Here is an 18,042-nt window from a genome sequence, read left to right on the forward strand (position 1 = left end):
CAGTCAGTCCCTAAAGGTCTTCACTATATCTGTAAATTGCAGAGTCTAACAATGGAAGTCGCCTGAATCTGCTGATTAATGCTTCTCTCTCTCTCTCTCTCTCTCTCTACTAAAAAAGCTAGTCAAACTGTCAGTTCACATGCAAGTCAACCAGAACTGAGAACTTTGTGTATAGAGGTTGGACATATTTTACAAAACAATTAGTGCAGAAAACTGCTTAAAGAATCGGCTGAGCTCCGGCTGTCACTTTTCTGTACGGTTACCCTCAGTTACAAGTCGAAAAACCAAAATGACAATTCGGAAGCACAAGGAGAAAAGAATCATGTTAGCCTGTGGAAGAGAGGCGTCTTTGCCAGCTTCGTCACATGCCTCTTGCTCGCGATCCAGCATGAGTCAGCGCCCCCAAGAGATGAAGTGTGCAAAGCTTATGGCAGAGTGTAAATTATAGTCAAGAGCCTCCTTTGAAACCTTGGGTATTTCGCATCATCCTCCGAGTCTCCATCTCTCTGGAGGAGTGGGCATCCCCACTCGAGCCAGATCGGTAAGTGCCGGATTCGCCTGTTGATTCACCATATTCACTGCTCGAGTAATCTTGGTTCCCGAATGCCATTTTTCTGATCTTTCTCAATTCTTCCGAATTTGCATGCACGGTGCTGTGCCCAGGCCTGACCCCCTCATCAATATCTGATAAGGACATCTCGCCTTCTAAAGAACGGACAATCTGAATAGTTTACAGTAATTGATTAACCTCATACCCAATTCTGAAACTCGAGTAGTGTCAAATTGGCCTCTTTCTAGATCAAAAAGCCAGCAAAAATTGACTACACCAAATTTCTGCTGGACTAACTCCATTGATTAACTAAGTTGGCAAAGTAAAAGCAAAGAGCTTTAGATTATTTGAACATTACCTGGCTCATTCTTGGTCGACGGCGTGCTGAATGACGTATGCAAGCAGCTGCACAAGAAACCATACGAACCATCTCATCGTGATTGTAGTTATTTTGCAGCCTCGGATCTACCAAAGAGTTGAAGTTTTCATCGTCCAGAGCTCGTGCCAACAGGGGCCTCACCTGTAATTACACAAGAATATTGTCCTAACAAATATTAATTCCCAGGAAAAGGAATATACTTCTTGACACTGAACCTATTGGATCAACTTCCACGAAAACAGGATTAAGACTGAAGAGTCCGGTCATGTTGAACTTTTTAGCTATGGGGCACAGCTGACACAGATGAAATCTACCATGCCTTTGCCAAATGAGTTATATATCAGGCAACATATAACAACAACAGTGTAGTTGTCTATTACAATATGTTCTGTCAAACAATAGATTGTATAAAGGAAAAGCAGTGTGCAATGCGCATTAGTAAAAACTAGAGGGTATTCACATTCTCTTTTAACTTGTTCTTTCCCATTTCAACACTTGAAGATCTTCAACAACATTTGTGTCCCTGCTAGGAAGGACTGACTGAGACAATCTGTTACTTACCCAGTCAACCAAGCTCTCGTGCAAGTTGGTAGTTGTGTCCACTGGTTTGCGTCCTGTGATCAACTCCAAAAGCATTACTCCAAAGGAGAAGACATCTGATTTATCTGTGAGTTTCCCACTCGATGCATATTCTGGAGCAAGGTAGCTGCAAGTTGCAAGAAATGTAAGCCCACTTCTTAGTTTCTTTGCTACGTCTACAGTTCCCATGCCAAAAAGACTGGATAATGTCCCTGACACTGTCTCAGTATGATCCTATTATTGAGCAGATTTGTAATGGTCAAGAGACAACAGAAGAACCCAATTTTTAATACATCCACTGCCATTTTTTAGGGCATGAGGTGACATTTTCACATGAATTGCGCTAATCCAGATTAAACAGACAGTCAAGAATATAATTTAGTGGGACAAAGTGGCAAGAAAAGGGTAACTTTTTGAAAGCTGGAGGGTAATCTGAGCAATAAAATGCACAACTACAATTCTTACCCAAATGTTCCCATCACTCTTGTAGAAATGTGAGTGTGGACATCTGAAGAGAACTTCGCAAGTCCAAAATCAGCAACCTGCAGAACAGTATTCGTATTCAATTTCTAGATGTGATTTTTAGCTTTATACAGAAGAATTTGACCATAGAGCCTTAAAAAATACAGGGCTTAGCACGATTCTCACCTTAGCCTCAAATTTGAAATCCAGCAAGATGTTAGCTGCCTTGATATCACGATGAATGATCCTAGGATGACCTGCAAAAGAATCAACTCCCACATCATTAAGCAAATAATCGCCTTTTCTCTGTGCTAAAGTGAGCATGCACAAAGATGAGAAAGCGGAGGCTTACAGTCCTCGTGAAGATAGGCAAGTCCCCTGGCAGATCCTAAAGCGATTCGCAGTCTTGTCGCCCAATCCATGGTTGGTCTATCTTTTCCTGCAAAAAGGCCATTTACTTCCATTAGATCCTCTTAGCCAGAGCATTGACTGGAATCAAAATGTCAATTTGCTGATACGCGCACACGTTTCTGCATTTTCGAAACAGCTTCATTTTTATTACATTGCTAATGACAATTAGACATTCCACATCCACGTGACCACAGGGATTCATTCTCTTATCTCTGGATGTAACTCGGTGGGCCAAGCAGTGAAAGGGTGCTAATGCAGGTAGGCAAAATAGTACATGGCATTAGATTGATCGATCAGAATGTGAGATACTACAACACTTACATACCATGCAAGTGGAAGTGCAAGCTGTTGTTCGGGAGAAACTCGTAAACGAGCAGTCTCTCAGACCCCGTTATGCAGTACCCTACCAAGGAGACCAAGTGCCTGTGATGTACTCGGCTGATTATTTCCATCTCGGCCTGGAACTCACGCTCTCCTTGGCCGCCCCCAGCTTTAAGCTGCTTCACTGCGACTTCCTTCCCATTTGGAAGGACCCCCTTGTGCACGTAACCAAAACCACCCTGTCCGAGAAGGTTTGCATCTGAGAATCCATTTGTGGCCATCCTTAACTCCTCATACGTGAATTTGCTCTTGGAGAAATTTAATTCGATGCCTGGCAATGGAGAAGGATATGGATTTTCAGGGCCTGAATTGGAGCCTGAGCCTCCACTGCTGCTCGTGAATGGCGGTGGCACTGTGCTGCCTACGGGCGAATGCAGTGGACGTGAGTCAAATGCAGGTGGAGTAGTGGGTGGCAGTGCATTCTGTTGCCAATGTTGTGGCGGACCGCCAAGAGGGTCATCTGGTCAACACAGAAGTTATTGTACGGAATTCAGTGAAGAAATGAAAACGGATACTGAAGCTATCTGGGAATTGAGCTCAAATGCCATTCCAATAGGAAAATCTTGATTGAGAACAGGGCTGGAGAGAAATTAGAGAAAACCACGTTCGGATAATACGAGTTCAATAGCAGGACGAGTGGAAAAGAAATGAAAGAGATGAAAGATGAAAATATTAAATCTCCTCATCCGTCGAGCAACTCCTTCATGACTCCCTCTGCCTTTATACTTTCGGAATTCAGAATCAACACCAAAGTTTTATTGTTTCTCATGGCCATCCCGTCGAGTTGAACTTGGAGACATTCACAGAATTTAAACGATACCTTCAACAATCAGTAGCAGAAAAGAAATCCCAGTATCCTACATGGTACAGCTGGACTACACACATGATGAATTCTCAGAAAGGAAATGAAATATAGAACTCGCCCAAGTTCATACCTTTAGGCTCTGGCGGGAAAGGAACGGCACGAGGGTCTCTCCTCCTCCTCTTCTTACTACAAAACAAGACCACCACAACCAACACCGCCAGCACTACCACCCCGCCAATGGCAATCCCCACCACCAGACCAGTCGACGAGGAGCTCGGCGACGAGGGCGGCGGCGGCGGCGGCGGTCGAGAAGAGGCTGCAGGTGTACTGGGCGGGGGCGGCGACCCGCCCGCTTTGCTCGGAGGAGGAGGAGGAGAAGGCGGAGAGCCGCCGGTCGCGGGAGGCGGGGGGGCCTCTGTAGGAGAAGCCGGCGGGGGAGGCGGCGGAGAAGCAGGGGAGCGGGCGGCGCGCCGGCGGCGGGGCGGGGGCTGGGGCCGCCGGGGCCGCCGGGGCCGGCGTCTTGGGCGGAGGAGGCGGAGAAGGGGTCGTGGTCGGCGGCGACGGCGACGGCGGCGGAGACGGAGGAGAGAGCGGGGCCGGGGCCGGGGCCGGGGCCGAGGGCGGGGGCGGGGGCGAGGCGGGCGGCTGAGCAGGCGGGGCGGCCACCGGCGGAGGAGGCGCAGGGGGCGAGGACGGCGGAGGCGCAGCAGGAGCAGGGGCGGTGGAGTTGGCCGGGGGGCGGCGACGGCGGAGGGGGCCCGGCCGGAGCTGGCGCCGACATCTCCGAGTTTCCGGGGACGTCTTCTCCGGCGGCTTCGGCAACAACCCAGAAGGAATCGGAACCAGAAAAAAATAAGGAGAAAGATCACGGAGAGAGAGTGTGAAAGCAGCGGAAGAGGAGGAGGAGGAGGAGGAGGAGGATCGGTTCTTCAGCTGAGGAAGGAGCTCGTGTCAGTCGTGCTTCGTCATCAAAAAGCGTGAAAATTCTCTTTCTTTCCTCTGATCTGCTCTGCTTCTCTTTCCCTTTCCCTGGGAAAGGACCGTTCGGGACATCCGCGCACGAGCGGGGCATAATCGCGAGCGTGTCTGCTCCGGACAGAGCACGCAACGTCGGATCGGCCGGGCCCGCCCGACCCCGCGTTTCTTACCTCTCTCTCTCTTCCGGGACGGAGTCGACTCCGTCCGGATGTGGATTGGATTTCGGGGCATGTTTATTATTTAGATTACGGTCAGTTGCCAATGGCCCACCTTTGACTATGCTTTAAAGAGAAAAGGAGAAATGTCACGAATGGTTCTTATATTTTTACTTAACGTGTAGTTTCGTCCTGAACTTTTTCGGTTCGGTTAATTTGATCCCTGAACTATTAATAAATGTTCAATCTAGTCCTTTGTTATTGTTTTTTCTTTTTCTTTTTGCTTCTTCTCTCTTCCCTTTGTTGGCTTTGACGGAGGGAAGCCGGTGTCCGGTGAGAGCTGTCCTGCTAGACACAGGTGAGGGTCGCCCTCGCTAGCATCGAGTGAGGACAGCCCTCGCCCGACGGTAGCGAGGGCGACCCTCACCGGATGCCAATGTCCCTCTACCGGAGCCGGCGAAGGGAAAAGAGAAGAAGCAAAAAAAAAAAAAAGATAAAAAAGGAAAAAAAGAAAAACGAAAAACTAAATCGAACATTTATCAATAGTTTATGGATCAAATTGAGCCGATCAAAAGTTCAGGGACTAAATCATACATTTATCAATAGTTTATGGATCAAATTGAGCAGATCGAAAATTTAGGGACGAAATTGCACATTAAGTAAAAGTATATGGACCATTTGTGACATTTTCCTAAAAGAAAAAGGGTTGTCATATTTTTTTTCTTTTATTCTTATTTAATTTGTTATTTTGGACGCAGGGCTGAATTGGGGAAGATTGGGTTGTTCCTGTGCTCTTGTCGTGAACTATTGGATCGAACGAACCTCACACGGCAACGGGACGACCTTTCATGTGGGTTTAGGATCACGAAAGTTGTCGCTCGAGGGCTTAAAAAAGAGGTGTGTATTTTACCTACTGAGGCCGCACCTGAAGGGGCGCACGTACTAAGATGAGTTCAATGTCCTCAATCGTCATTGCCCTTGTTAAGAGTGTGCTATGAGTAAGGGTGTGCATGCAAGTCGCCCAGAATAGGCCCGAAACCGGTGATTTTCATGAGGTTTGGTCCAATTCTTAATTCCAGACATAGAACCATCCATCCAGACAGGATCGATATGCATATATATGTAAATGCAGCCACAATTCAAAATGTTAAGTACTTAAGTATGTTTTATGTCATTTACCAAATAGTTAATTCTCCTTAAGTAATTAATTGCCCACTCTATTTAATGTGGAAATAAAATGTGAAAATAAAGTCATGATGACTTGTATTCGATTGCCTAAATTCTTCTCACTAACCCGTTAAAAAATCTTCTCTTTTGATTGTGATGGTTGGAGACACCAACCAATGGAGGAGACCCTGTGTAATGCCAGTAAGAGATGGGCATTGCCCACATCTTGACATCTCAACTAATCAATCTTGCTCAAAGTATTTGAGGGACGTGAACACGTCGGTGAGAAATTGGGGGATTGAAGACTGGTTCCATGAATCCACTTGAGGAGTGGTTCAGACTAGCAATCTTATTCTCGGGTGAATCCATAGAACTAATAGGGTGGTTCTTGATTTTAGTTTTTTGGAATCGGTTCTTTATGGGGGGTTTCCTGGAACTGTACACTCAAATTATGCTCAACCCTATCACAAGTGTTTAATTAGGTGGCAGACAAACCATGTACACATTTCCTAGAATATAGTAACATAAACTATGGATCTTCTTGGATCTTTTTCTTCTTCTACTTCTTCAAATTGATTGACTTCAAAATTGTCAAGAAGTCGTCTCGTCCACAAGCTTGTTAATCCAATGTCTAACTTAAATTTGAGCATATTCAATCTCCGAACGTGCATATTATCAACTGGAATCCCCCTCCTCAAAAACGCCATTAATCTAAGTAAAGGTGGAGAGTTGAAGAATAGCATCTCGGGTAATGATTATCTTATTAGCAAATTGCCTAGTACCAAAAAGGTAAACTACCTAAACACTAGTCATCACGACATATGCATCCCATTCATCCTGCTTTCCCGGTAGTTAACAAGGTTTTATTTCGCTTGAATTGTCATTGTAATCATCCTTATGTGAAAGGAACTTGCAAATCTATTAGAGGACTACTTCAACCATTCCCTGGTAAAGTACGGATTTTGTTGCAAAAAAAAAAGTGTGGATTTTGTTAATGAGTGCTCTTGAAGCACTTATTAAGTATATTTATTAAATGTTTCAACTTCTCATGTGTTTGTCCTTCAAATTAGTGAATAATAAGTATTTTGTTCCTCTGTATAATTTCATGAATTTGCTTACAACTGCCATTATACTTGCAAGAATGACTTAGAATAGGAGCAGGATTATAAATTATTATGGAAAAGTTGTCCAAAAAGTTTTAAACTTATTATACTTTTGTCAATTTAGTAGTAAATTTTTTTTTATATTTTTTTGATTAAGTCATAAACATTTTTACAATTTGCCAATTAAGTTTATATTTTATCCATAAATAGTTAACATTGATAATTTTTAATAATTTTTAAATTTTTATATTCTTCTCTATTTTCTTTAGCCGATTGCCAATTTTAGCGATGATAAACAACTGGCCAAAGCAAACGTTGGTGAGATTGACTTTGCCGTGGCTAGGCAAAGGTTGACCTCACTAGCCTTGCAATGGCAAGCCTTGCATGCCCTTGGTGAGGTTTGACCTTGCCTAGTAATGATGAGATTGACCTAACCATGGGCAGGCAAGGCTCGCTCTCACCAGTGGCCAGCGGAGGGCAAGCTTCGCCAAAGGCATGTGAGGTCTCCCTCAATGGCCCTTGCCTCTGGCTGGTCGTTGAGGCTTGGCGATTGGTTAGAGGAGGAAGAAGGGAAGGAGAAACAAAATAAGAAAAGAATAGAAAAAAAAAAAAGAAAAAATGAAAGAAAAATAAAAACTTAATAAAATATTAAAATATTAATAAAAATTATTCACATTAATATTGATTGCGCCACATAAAACAGTTAACATTTATGTTATGGATTTCCGATCAAAATTGATCATATGGACTCAATAGATAAAATACGAAAATATTTAAGACTTGATTGATAAAATTAAAAATATTTAAGATTGGATTGACAATAATACAATGAATTTATGATCTTTTGAATAATTTTTCCAGATTATTACTATATATTTGGGATGCTTTAGGAAGGTTTGCCTCGGTGGTTATTCTATAACCTGTTTTAGCGGATGGGATAGCGTCGCGCAGAAGTGACACCTACAGATCTTTTGAAATAATAACGAATCCTATCATTGCACCTCCTGACAATTATGTTTTTGAGGCGTAAAAATATTGTTGACTTCCATGTTTTTCCCTCCTTCCCGCTTGCTTAGCAGAGAAGCCTAGTTTGACTTGACAATTATACGCGAACCCAGAATATCCACGTAAGAGAACATCCGGCACATCTTGTTTGAGCCGTTCAAGGTCATGACAATGAAGGCATGGAATTTTCTATGTTCGTGCCTGACCCGTCTTTTCTTCTGGCCATACATAATATATTTCCACGCCCTGACCGACCGACTTCTCTTATCTCGTCTTTGAGCCCTTTTGATTAATACCAAGTCCGACGAGAGCTACAGGACGGTATCATACCTTTCTTTAAAATGAAAAGGACAGGTGCTCTAAGTACTTGTTAAGCTATATAGTTTGTGTGTGCTTCAGAAATTACAATAGTGATTAGATTTGTATTAATTTGCTATCCATCCGGATTGATGATGACGTTCGTGACTGGTGCGAAAAGATGACAGCTTAAACGAAAATCTTTCATTGATAAATTTAGAGGAATATTGTGGAAAAGTAAAAGATAACGCTAAAATTAGATTTCTACAATTCAATGGCTGGCTATAGAGAACTATCTTAGGGCCCGTTGAACCTGTCGAGGGATCTCGAAACATGTGCGTCGTCAGACACCTGGGCCCTCGCTCCAAGAAAACTGAACAGGTTCGACAGTTCATGAGCAAGCAGCCAGATATATCATTCAGAAAGCATATGAACGCTGGATTGAAGACAATAACACCAGCTGTATGCACAATCCATATGCTGCCCTTTTGGGATCACTTCTGTTCTTTTGCCGGCTTTCTTGCTGCAATGCTTCGTTAGAGCTCCTCACGTGCCTGGAAATGAGCTGCCTGTTCCTGTGGTGGAAAGAATGATGAAGGCGCAAACAACGGAGAGCGAAAAAACCGACACCCAAGTGTTCTCAGTGTACATCTCCATTGCGTCGGTGAAAGAAAACCTCGTGCGATTTTCGGCCCAGTTGCGAAGTCGGTCCGCCTCTGCGGCGTACAATGCCCTCCCCTGCAGCAGCAATAGCGTGCATTCAATTTCTCTAGGTCGACAACAAATAAATTAGAAGTTATGAGGCTATACCATCAGCAGCCTTCTCCATCAATAATGATGTACTAAATTGTGCAAGTGCGGTTTATACACTGAATGATACTTGCATGATTTTCATAACGAGATTCATCAAGACTGATATTGTCTAGCAGCCACTCTATTCGACACATGTCCCACAAAATTAATATCTGGAAAGAGGTTGACAGTGCATTCGCAACGATTCTATTCTTTCTAGGTGATAGGAACATAATTTAGGCAATCAAATTGATGATGCTCAAACTATGGTATTGGTTTCGCAACAGAGAATTCAAACCAATGCTTTCACTGAATAGATTACCTGATCATCGAACCAGCGACCTCGTCGCAACCACGCAGTGATTAAGGCCAGTAGGATTCTAGGAGGGGTTAAATAACTGATCGCCTTGCCCGTCCCTTTTACAACCCGCATCCGAGGAACTAGACTTCTAGCAACCGTTTCAGGAAGCTCGCAAATAATGTTGAACATTTGCTTGTTCTTTGTTGTCGAGCCACTACAAATTACAAACCCATTGAAAAGGTTAGACCGTCACTTAATACTGAAAACCAGGTCCAAGACAATTAGATAAGAAATAATGCATGTGATGCTTCATTCTCTACCATTAATCTCTGAGAAAATTTTAGAATGATCAGATAAACCACATCCATTGGAGAGCCCAAGAAAAATGCATATAAGACAGCAGATGCATGGTATAGAAGGCAAGATTGGATTCGTGATCACCTCAGAAGTAAATCTGTAAGAACCATTCCAGGAGATGCGGTATGAACTCCCACCTTGGACCGCTTGCACTCCTTAAGGAGAGATGACTGAAGTTGCCGCAGACCACACTTTGTTGACCCATAGCTACAGATTAACAGATGAATCGTTACAGTCAGTTCCTGAGAACCCCGGTGATAATAAGACCAGACCAAAGAGTTAAGTTGGTCAGAGTGTGCATAAGGGCAAAATTCAACGTTAGATGAAGAATGAAACTTACACAGCTGTCAAAGGAGTACTTGATCCGCCAGATCCTGCCCCATCCATGTTAAATACGTGCCCCCCCTTAGCCTGATTTTTCATCACGCGCATGGCTTCTCGGGTACAAAGTATTGAGCCGACTAGGTTTGTTGATACGATCTATTACATGTCCACAATGAGAGAGTTTGCATCAAGCTGAATTCATACAACAACATGAGCAAGTAAAGGGTTTTTCTTTGCTCTTTGCTTTTCTTGACTTTATTTGAAATGCACAAGATTTTCTGACCATTGGTATCACAGTTGAGTAGGGCCATCTATGAGGGCTAAAGCAAAACCATTTTAGAAAAATGACACCCCGCAAATGTCTAAAAATGATAAATGTAAGAGCCACCATTCAACAAATGAAAGTCGAACAGAACTACCTGTTGAATATCTTCATCAGAGAATTGCAGCAATGGTCTAAATCCTTTGTTTATGCCAGCATTGTTTATCTGAAAAGTTGAAATGCACAACGTTGAAACATCTAGTGCGCCACATGGAATTTGTTGAATACAGACTTAGAAAGGACAGTGATTATTGTACTGGCATAATTAGTTTTTACATGGCAGATTTTGAGTTCTTAACATGTTAAGCAGACAACAACAGAGAATAGAAAAGTACCACCCGGAAAAACATGGATCTCTTGATTATCAAGAAGTAAACAAGCTGAAGGAAGTAATGATAAGCCAAGAGATTTCCAAGAAGATTAGCTTCACAGGTAAAAGAGAAAAAGAAAAGAAAAAGAAATCATCTGTTGCACTTTCCTACTATGTCATTCCTGAATGGGCTTAGTCATCAAGATTTTTTGGAGGCTGCAATGGGAATGTAAATTTCCAGTGGTGCATTAACAAGAGAAGCCCACAAAATGTCCCTACTTGGATAGAAATGAGCATCACAAACTAAGAGCACTCACCCAAATGTCTATAGAACCAAGCTCACTAATGGCAAAATTTGCCAAATTCTGCACATTTTCAGGGTTACAAACGTCACATGGTATTCCCACCACTTTTGCGTGTGCCAAACTTGTCTTAGATGAGTCACTCGCAGCCTGTTTCACTTCCATTAAGTTCTGTTCGAGCTCTTTGACTGTCATGTCCACAGACTCAGGGCTGCCGTCAAAAGAAGCAAGCTCTGATGAGGACCCCGAGTGACAGTTGAAAGCATAGCATAGGCTATAGAATTGATAGTGGGTGATAAATATTATTGTTTCAAAAGGATCACCTTCTGGAAGCAATGATGACACGGTCACCAGAAAGAAGAAATTCGCGAGCAAGTGCCTTTCCCAGCCCTCTCGTACTGCATCAGCCAGTGATGATGTTTAAGAAGGATGTTAAAAAACAACAGATATTATTGTTTCAGAGACGTCACACATCCAGTTACATACAGATCTTTCTTCTGAAAACGGCAGGACCTGGTCTAAAGACCAATGAACCAAAGGTCACTGATTCATAGAGCTCTTATTAAAGAACGCTCAACGATTTTGCTACAGGGACTGAGAATAAACAAAGAGTGAAATCGCCTGCATTGCGGAGAGAGAACTACCTTCCAGTGATGACCACATTACGCGGACCAGCTCGACAATGTTCATCTAACACCATGTTAGCACCAATCATTGTTCCAATTATAACCCCTCCAAGCCAGCTATACCAGATCAACGTATCCAGTTGACTATCTCCACCTTTAAAAGATATGGACAAACAATTAAATATTCACATTACTATACATAGCATCAACTTAAATGATAACCCTGCAAAAGACATCCATCATGTGTGACAGTCGATGCACTCAATAAGATGGCGAAAATTGCATTTGGCTAACCTGACATCTGGAAACCAACAGCAAGAATCACTCCAGTGCTCATCATGGTTATGATGTATCTTCCAATTTGAAGAGCAGAGAGAGAGAGAGAGAGAGAGAGAGAGAGAGAGGATTTTCAATTAGAAAAAAAAAACTTGATGAATTGAAATCATGCACATAACTGAGTTATAACCAATATAAAGGGATTAACATGAATAATCATAGCAAGAAATGATTTTTTTTTTCCCTTTAGAAGCCAAAACAAAAGGACCCGAAAATCTCATCCCCCTCCCACCCCAAAAAAAAAAAAATAAATAAATAAATAAAGAATTGTTCTGAGGTAGCTGAACAAATTGTGCTTATATTGAGCTACTTCATTCTAAAAAATCTCTATTTCCATTCTAAAAAATCTCTATTTCCATCAAATTACCTTATCCAAAAGCATAAAGAGAGCACTCAAATTCAATCGACGAACACTCAATTTACCTTCGAAATCCTACTTCATCCCGATGAGCAATTCATGACAAGCAATTTAAACAACACCAGCATACAAACAAACAGTCCATGCACACTCACAGCGGAAAGTATCTTCTCAAGCTCAGCCACCGATTTGTTGTAATCATCCTTCAATTTCGAACCCAATTGAGAAACACCCACGAAAACAGTCCTCGTCGACTCCAAAACCCTACCTCTCTCGTTCTCCACCTCCACCTCCACCTCATCGTCCCTCGATTTCTCGCCATCCCTCTCCCTGTCTCCATCTTCCTCGCTCCTGAACGACCGGCACCGATGCCGCACGCACAACCTACTCCGCTTCCCGAACGATTTCGAGCCCGTATGGAAAAAACCCGGCAAGAACACTCGTGGGTTCCCTCTAAAACTGACGAATTGGCGATCGAACCTTCCCGAGCACAAGTGAAGCTCTGTCACCGTGGCCATGGACGAGCGAATGTGTGAGGAAGAACCGGGCGGCTCATGCAAAGGGTGCAGTTCCAGCTTTTCCGGGGGCGGGGGGACTGATATTTCTCTCTCCTTTTTCCACCGTTGCCTACCGAATTTCGTGAGGTTTTGAAAATATTAATGATTGGGCGAAGACATCAAAAATATCCGCGCGAAGGTGGAGACGGATACGAGGTGGATCCAGAGACAGGGAGTGGAATGTGACGACCACACGTTGAAGCAAACCCAATCCTGTACGTGCGCGGGCCACACGTGGCGACGTGGGTCTGGTTTCTTGGAGTAGCTTCTACGCCTGGTAGAGCGGAAAAAGGAGGCGGGTGAGTGAGTGTACCTGTCAAGCAATCTGTAAGCAGATCGATCCGGGGTTGGAGTGATCGTTAAAAGTAACTGCTAAATGTCTGCAGTTAACCGCTCTGGATAAAACAGAAATAACTACCGGCTCGGCTTGCCAATCAATGCGGGATGAGCGATGTGGCTTTGGTGAAGCGAATCGTGATGCAAGTAGATATCTTTCATCGTATGTCGTTTTTCTTACAGGAGATAAAGTTCTTGCGACCACCCGTAGGCAAGAAAATCAATAACTTTAGTTTAAACAAGATTGGATATACAGAAACTGTACCAAAATTTAATTGACGACAAAACTTACGAATGTAGTCACTATGTACATAAATTTTGTTGGAATTATTCAGTAAAAAAGTCTAAGAACGTGAAGGTGTAACATCAGAATTTAATCGATGACGAAAAATAAGAATAATTTAATCGACAACGCATATCTAGAAATTACCGCTAGGAAACACACCAAAATATAATCGACGATGCGAATTTGAAAACTAACTATTGTGTAGTAATATCATGATAATTAGAAAAACGAGATGTTTGTTTGTTTGTGCACGTAGACTCTCCAAGAGTCGAGCACTCTCATTTCTAGTGCTTGTGTCAACAACTACTCAATAGCAATTTCCATGCACTTTTAACCATACGTCCATATGTTCGACGATCTCAATCTCATGTTCTCATAATGTCATGTTCTTGTGTTAGGTGATTTCTACTTTAAAATCACAACCGATCATTCACCCTTGTGGAGTTAACTTCATCTCTTTTCCGCAATATCTAGGGACTTTGTCTCTTTGATGAATGATTTCAAATCAGGATATCACAACTATTTCTTGCCGCTTCTCAAATATCACTTTCCTATTTGGAGCCTCAATCGTCGATTCTCTTTAATCAGTATCTTTGCCAACCAACTCTGCTATGACACTTGTCATCGTCAATTATACACCATCGTATATCAACAAAAGATTAATGGTCGTCGATGTATATCAATATCAGTGACATTTCTTATGGTCGATAATGATGGCCCACCTGTTTAATAATAACTTGTATGCTAGTTACGTGTCTTTTTTTTTCTTTTTGGTATTGGAGGAACCGGCTTGCAGCTGACAGCCGCGCCGTAAACCCCCAGGTGACACTTAAGCAGGAGGACCCACCACCCTGAGTTACACTTAATACACCTAGTGCCTCATCTGGGTTTTGAACCCTTCACCTCTTCGTTGAGGATCAGTAGAGCCTTATCCAGTGAAGCCACCACGGCCGGTGGTCTAGTTGCATGTCTATTCATATCGAGGATCTTGTTAATTTTTTGTGCAAACACCAACAAAAGAAAAGGGAAAGCGATGGATACAAATGGAAAAATTAGGCAGAACATGTAGAAATTAGGTGGAATGCATGTGACTTGAGCATATAGGTTGGTAATATTGGAGATTTCGTTTTCGCTTCTTTTCCCACTATGACTTGACCGCTAAAGTTTGTTAGCATAACTTTAATCTATGTTACAATTTCATCCCAATCATGCTTCAAAACTTATGTTGAACGATACATATTTTGAGGTTTCAACGTAATGTCTTGAGAGCAAAAGGAGTTGTTTTTCAAATTGAAGGTGTAGCCATTGTGTATTGTTAACTTACGATGGTCGTAAATTAGAGTGCTAGACGCCTCAAGTACCAAAAGTGGACATGAATAGACACTTAAATACCAAAACTTCTAAAATGTACACTTAAATGTCAAAATCGGAGAAGAAATAGACACTTAAGTATCAACAATTAGAAATTTCGACCAAAAGACTAAAACGTGGCATTTTCCGATGACTTTTTTCGCGAGGGTGGCAATTGTTTTAAGAAAAATTATTCACGTTGTGTTGATGCGGCTAGTTTGTCTCGAAACGATGTTATTTTGCCCTTAAAAATTGATTTTTAATATGAGTACTAATTAAATTAAATTAAAAATAAAAATAAAAGGGAGGGGGTGGCATATAGCGAGGGCCTCTATGACCCTTGCTGCTACTATTGCCCCACCATCTCTAGAAAGGGCCAACAATGGTAAAGCTTGGGTTGGCTAGGGTCATTGAACTCAAGCTGATCACCGGCAATGGTTGCCAACCTTCTCTACGAGGGGCTAAGGGGGAAAGGGGCCAAGGGCCTCTGTTGGCTGTGGCAAGGCTGGGCGACCCCGCCAAAGCCAGCGATGGCCCTTGATTTGACTAGGCGAGGGCTGACAACCCTCGCTAGATCTAGAGGAGGGCCTATAGGCCCTTATCGGTGGTCAGCCAAGGTCACTAGCCATATTAGCCAGGACTTGGCGACCCCAGCTGACGCTCACCCCATTTTCGCTAGCTCTTTTCTAGCGATGGTGGGGTGGTGGCAGCGATAAGGGCCTTAGAGGCCCTCACTGAATGCTGCCCCCTCCCCCTTTTTAATTAAATTTAACTAATATTGATATTAAAAATCAATTTTTTGGGCAAAATGACGTCACTTTGTACATTGATTGCTGAGTAAATAACTCCGATGAGCCACGTAAATCACATTTATTTTATAAATAAGCCACGTCGGATTTCTAGCTATCATCACCAGAGTTGACACTTATAAAAAAAAATGATTTTTTTGAAACTTTTGACACTTAAATATCTACCTATGTTAAGTTTTGACACTTGCCTAGTAAATTGCGTTACGAAACTTGGGTTGCCTTGTTTCACCACTGTAGCTACTACTAAAAAAGCTGAACCAAATATTTAATAAATAATTTGTATCGCGGCGCGTCTTTATCTCTACATCTTAAGAGCAGGTCTTTTCGTTTTATGTGAAGGTGTCTGATGCAATAAGTCAATTAGAAGCGGGGTGCATCACACGTAACACCAAAAAGGATGAGATTGGCAACACGTTTTTTTTTTTTTTTTTTTTCTTTATTTTTGTCGGTCACTTCGCAACACGTTAAAAATGTGGCGATTGATCAGATCCGTGGGGCACGGCATGATTATCACCTAATCGATTTCGCATCTTAGATCCTAAATCATAGTGCGCAACCCTTGCACGTCTCAACCTCATACGTAAGACATCTATTGCACGACAAACATATATAAAACACGTTCCTAGAGTAACTAAATGGCCAAATCCGAAAAATGAAAATAATCGCGTATTTATAACCTTAGAACAAAAATGACCCTAGTTTTCAAATGATCCAAAAACAGTACCCTTGCCAATGTGATAAAAATCGGAAGAAATTACCATAATAATTCTAAACCAATTGCAATTTTTCCAATTTAGTTATAAACCTTTTTTTTTTTGTCAATTCAGTCTTAAACATTTTGCAATTGTATCAATTCAATCAATCTAGCCAAGTTTAGGTAGCTAACGCTAACGTGGCCGACGTCTAATTGACGTTGACATGGCGAGTTCTTAACAATATTTATTTTTTCAATTGTTTTTTAATTGATTTTTGCTTTCTTCTTCTTCCTCTAGTCAATCTGGCAACTGGCGAGAGGCTACGGTCTGCGAGGCCTTGCCATCATGGGTGAGCTCGCTCTCTTCGTCATTGGGCGAGGTCCAGCTCGCCCAACCGTGGCGAGGCTTGCCCTTGCCAGATCTAGGCAAGGGTAAGCTCACCCACGATATCAACGTCTCGCCCAACCATGCCGAGGCTCGCCCTCACCCAATGCTGCAATGGTGAGGCAAGCTAAACCTTGCCCAACCATGGCGAGGGTGAGCTTGCCCCCGACAGCAAGGCCTCACCAGTTGTGGTCTCTGGCCAATCGCCGGGACCGATCGGAGGAAGAAGAAGAAAGCAAAAGAAAAAATTAATAAAAAATCTAAAAAATAAATATAATATTAAAAAATTGCCATGTCAACGGCTAGATGGCACATGTCAGCCGATATCCACATTAGCGCTAGCAAGCTAAATTCGGCCGGATGGACTGAATCGGTATAATTGCAAAATATTTAGGACTAAATTGACCAAAAATAAAATAAAAATTTATAATTGAATTGGAAAAATTATAATAGGGCTAGCACTCACATTTTTACTCTCTATTCAAGATCTAACATGGCAGCTGATACAGAGGATACTGCTGATGTTGTGCGTTAACGTTTCAGCACGTCACACGTGCTAGTCTTGTTAGATATGTAATTCATTTCTTTTCCACCATTTGCCCACTTGACCCTCTTATCAAATTTGTTAGGAGCTTAGTCCATCCTCGAGCCACACATTTACGAAGAAAGTCTTGATCTAAAAGTACCGATGAGGGTGCACTATCACACCTCATATGTGTTGTAATTTTTAAAGCCATGTAAAACACCATGAAACTAAGAAACACTTGTCCAAAAGTTGAATTAATGGATCGCAACATGATATTACCCTATGCTTTGCCAAGGTTACATAACCATACGATACTGAGATACGCAAAATTATAGAGTTTCGATTGCATATTCGTCAGTCATACTAAAGCTTCAATGGATATTTATCCTTAACAAATGAGTAAATCATGGTGGAATAATAGATGTGATAGTGCAAATTTCTCACCCAAAATAATATTCAAATGCAATTTTAGTAAAAGAATACTATAAGTGTCATAATTTTGATATTATGCTTATTTATATGCCAAAATTTTCGAACAATTACTAGAGTGCCAATTATTTGAAAAACTATCATTTAAATGTGTCTAGTGACAAATTATAGACGGAAACGATGCCCTTGTTAAAACTCTCTCTCTCTCTCTAGGTGAAGCTAAGCAGTGTCCATGGCTTCACTCTCCACTTCGATATCCGGTCGATCCTCGCGGTTAGTCTCTCCGCACGCATTGCTCGACGAAGTAGAGAAGTTGAGGAAGGGGAGCCATTACCCTTTCATCTCATCTCTCCGATCTCCTTTCTTAACA

At 42.2% G+C, this 18,042-nt stretch overlaps 2 protein-coding genes across 2 annotated transcripts; both read right to left on the bottom strand.

The window, feature by feature from the left end:
• Window positions 1–6: 6 nt before the first annotated feature.
• LOC104439073 (proline-rich receptor-like protein kinase PERK1) lies at window positions 7–4,348 on the bottom strand. The gene is made up of 9 exons (XM_039309332.1): window positions 4,190–4,348; window positions 3,698–4,055; window positions 2,707–3,222; window positions 2,323–2,409; window positions 2,157–2,227; window positions 1,974–2,050; window positions 1,491–1,635; window positions 909–1,070; window positions 7–721 (listed from the first exon to the last, which is right to left on the bottom strand). Exons 1-9 carry the CDS (start codon window positions 4,346–4,348, stop codon window positions 449–451), a joined length of 1,848 nt encoding a protein of 615 aa, XP_039165266.1. The 3' UTR covers window positions 7–448.
• Window positions 4,349–8,454: 4,106 nt separating this feature from the next.
• On the bottom strand, window positions 8,455–13,010 carry LOC104436593 (probable chlorophyll(ide) b reductase NYC1, chloroplastic). Its single transcript, XM_039309007.1, has 10 exons — window positions 12,455–13,010; window positions 11,901–11,978; window positions 11,625–11,760; window positions 11,304–11,378; window positions 10,996–11,191; window positions 10,466–10,534; window positions 10,063–10,202; window positions 9,807–9,929; window positions 9,387–9,579; window positions 8,455–9,010 (listed from the first exon to the last, which is right to left on the bottom strand). The coding sequence occupies exons 1-10, from the start codon at window positions 12,816–12,818 to the stop codon at window positions 8,819–8,821; spliced, it is 1,566 nt and encodes a 521-aa protein (XP_039164941.1). The 5' UTR covers window positions 12,819–13,010; the 3' UTR covers window positions 8,455–8,818.
• Window positions 13,011–18,042: the final 5,032 nt, after the last annotated feature.

Source organism: Eucalyptus grandis, chromosome 3 (genome assembly GCF_016545825.1).
Source record: "Eucalyptus grandis isolate ANBG69807.140 chromosome 3, ASM1654582v1, whole genome shotgun sequence".
In the NCBI taxonomy this organism is placed as follows: Eukaryota; Viridiplantae; Streptophyta; class Magnoliopsida; order Myrtales; family Myrtaceae; genus Eucalyptus; species Eucalyptus grandis.

Bases quoted from the DNA above. Each gene is read 5' to 3' on its own strand.
- LOC104436593 (XM_039309007.1), bottom strand. From the start codon at position 12,818: ATGGCCACGGTGACAGAGCTTCACTTGTGCTCGGGAAGGTTCGATCGC. The intron at 11,979-12,454 runs TGAGTGTGCATG...CTCTCTCTCTCT, and splicing joins TGAGAAGATACTTTCCGCTG to CTGCTCTTCAAATTGGAAGA. The intron at 9,011-9,386 runs GTAATCTATTCA...TTGCTGCTGCAG, and splicing joins GTCGCTGGTTCGATGATCAG to GGGAGGGCATTGTACGCCGC.
- LOC104439073 (XM_039309332.1), bottom strand. From the start codon at position 4,348: ATGTCGGCGCCAGCTCCGGCCGGGCCCCCTCCGCCGTCGCCGCCCCCC. The intron at 2,410-2,706 runs GTATGTAAGTGT...GCCTTTTTGCAG, and splicing joins CTTGCACTTCCACTTGCATG to GAAAAGATAGACCAACCATG. The intron at 1,636-1,973 runs GTAAGAATTGTA...TGCAACTTGCAG, and splicing joins AGAGTGATGGGAACATTTGG to CTACCTTGCTCCAGAATATG.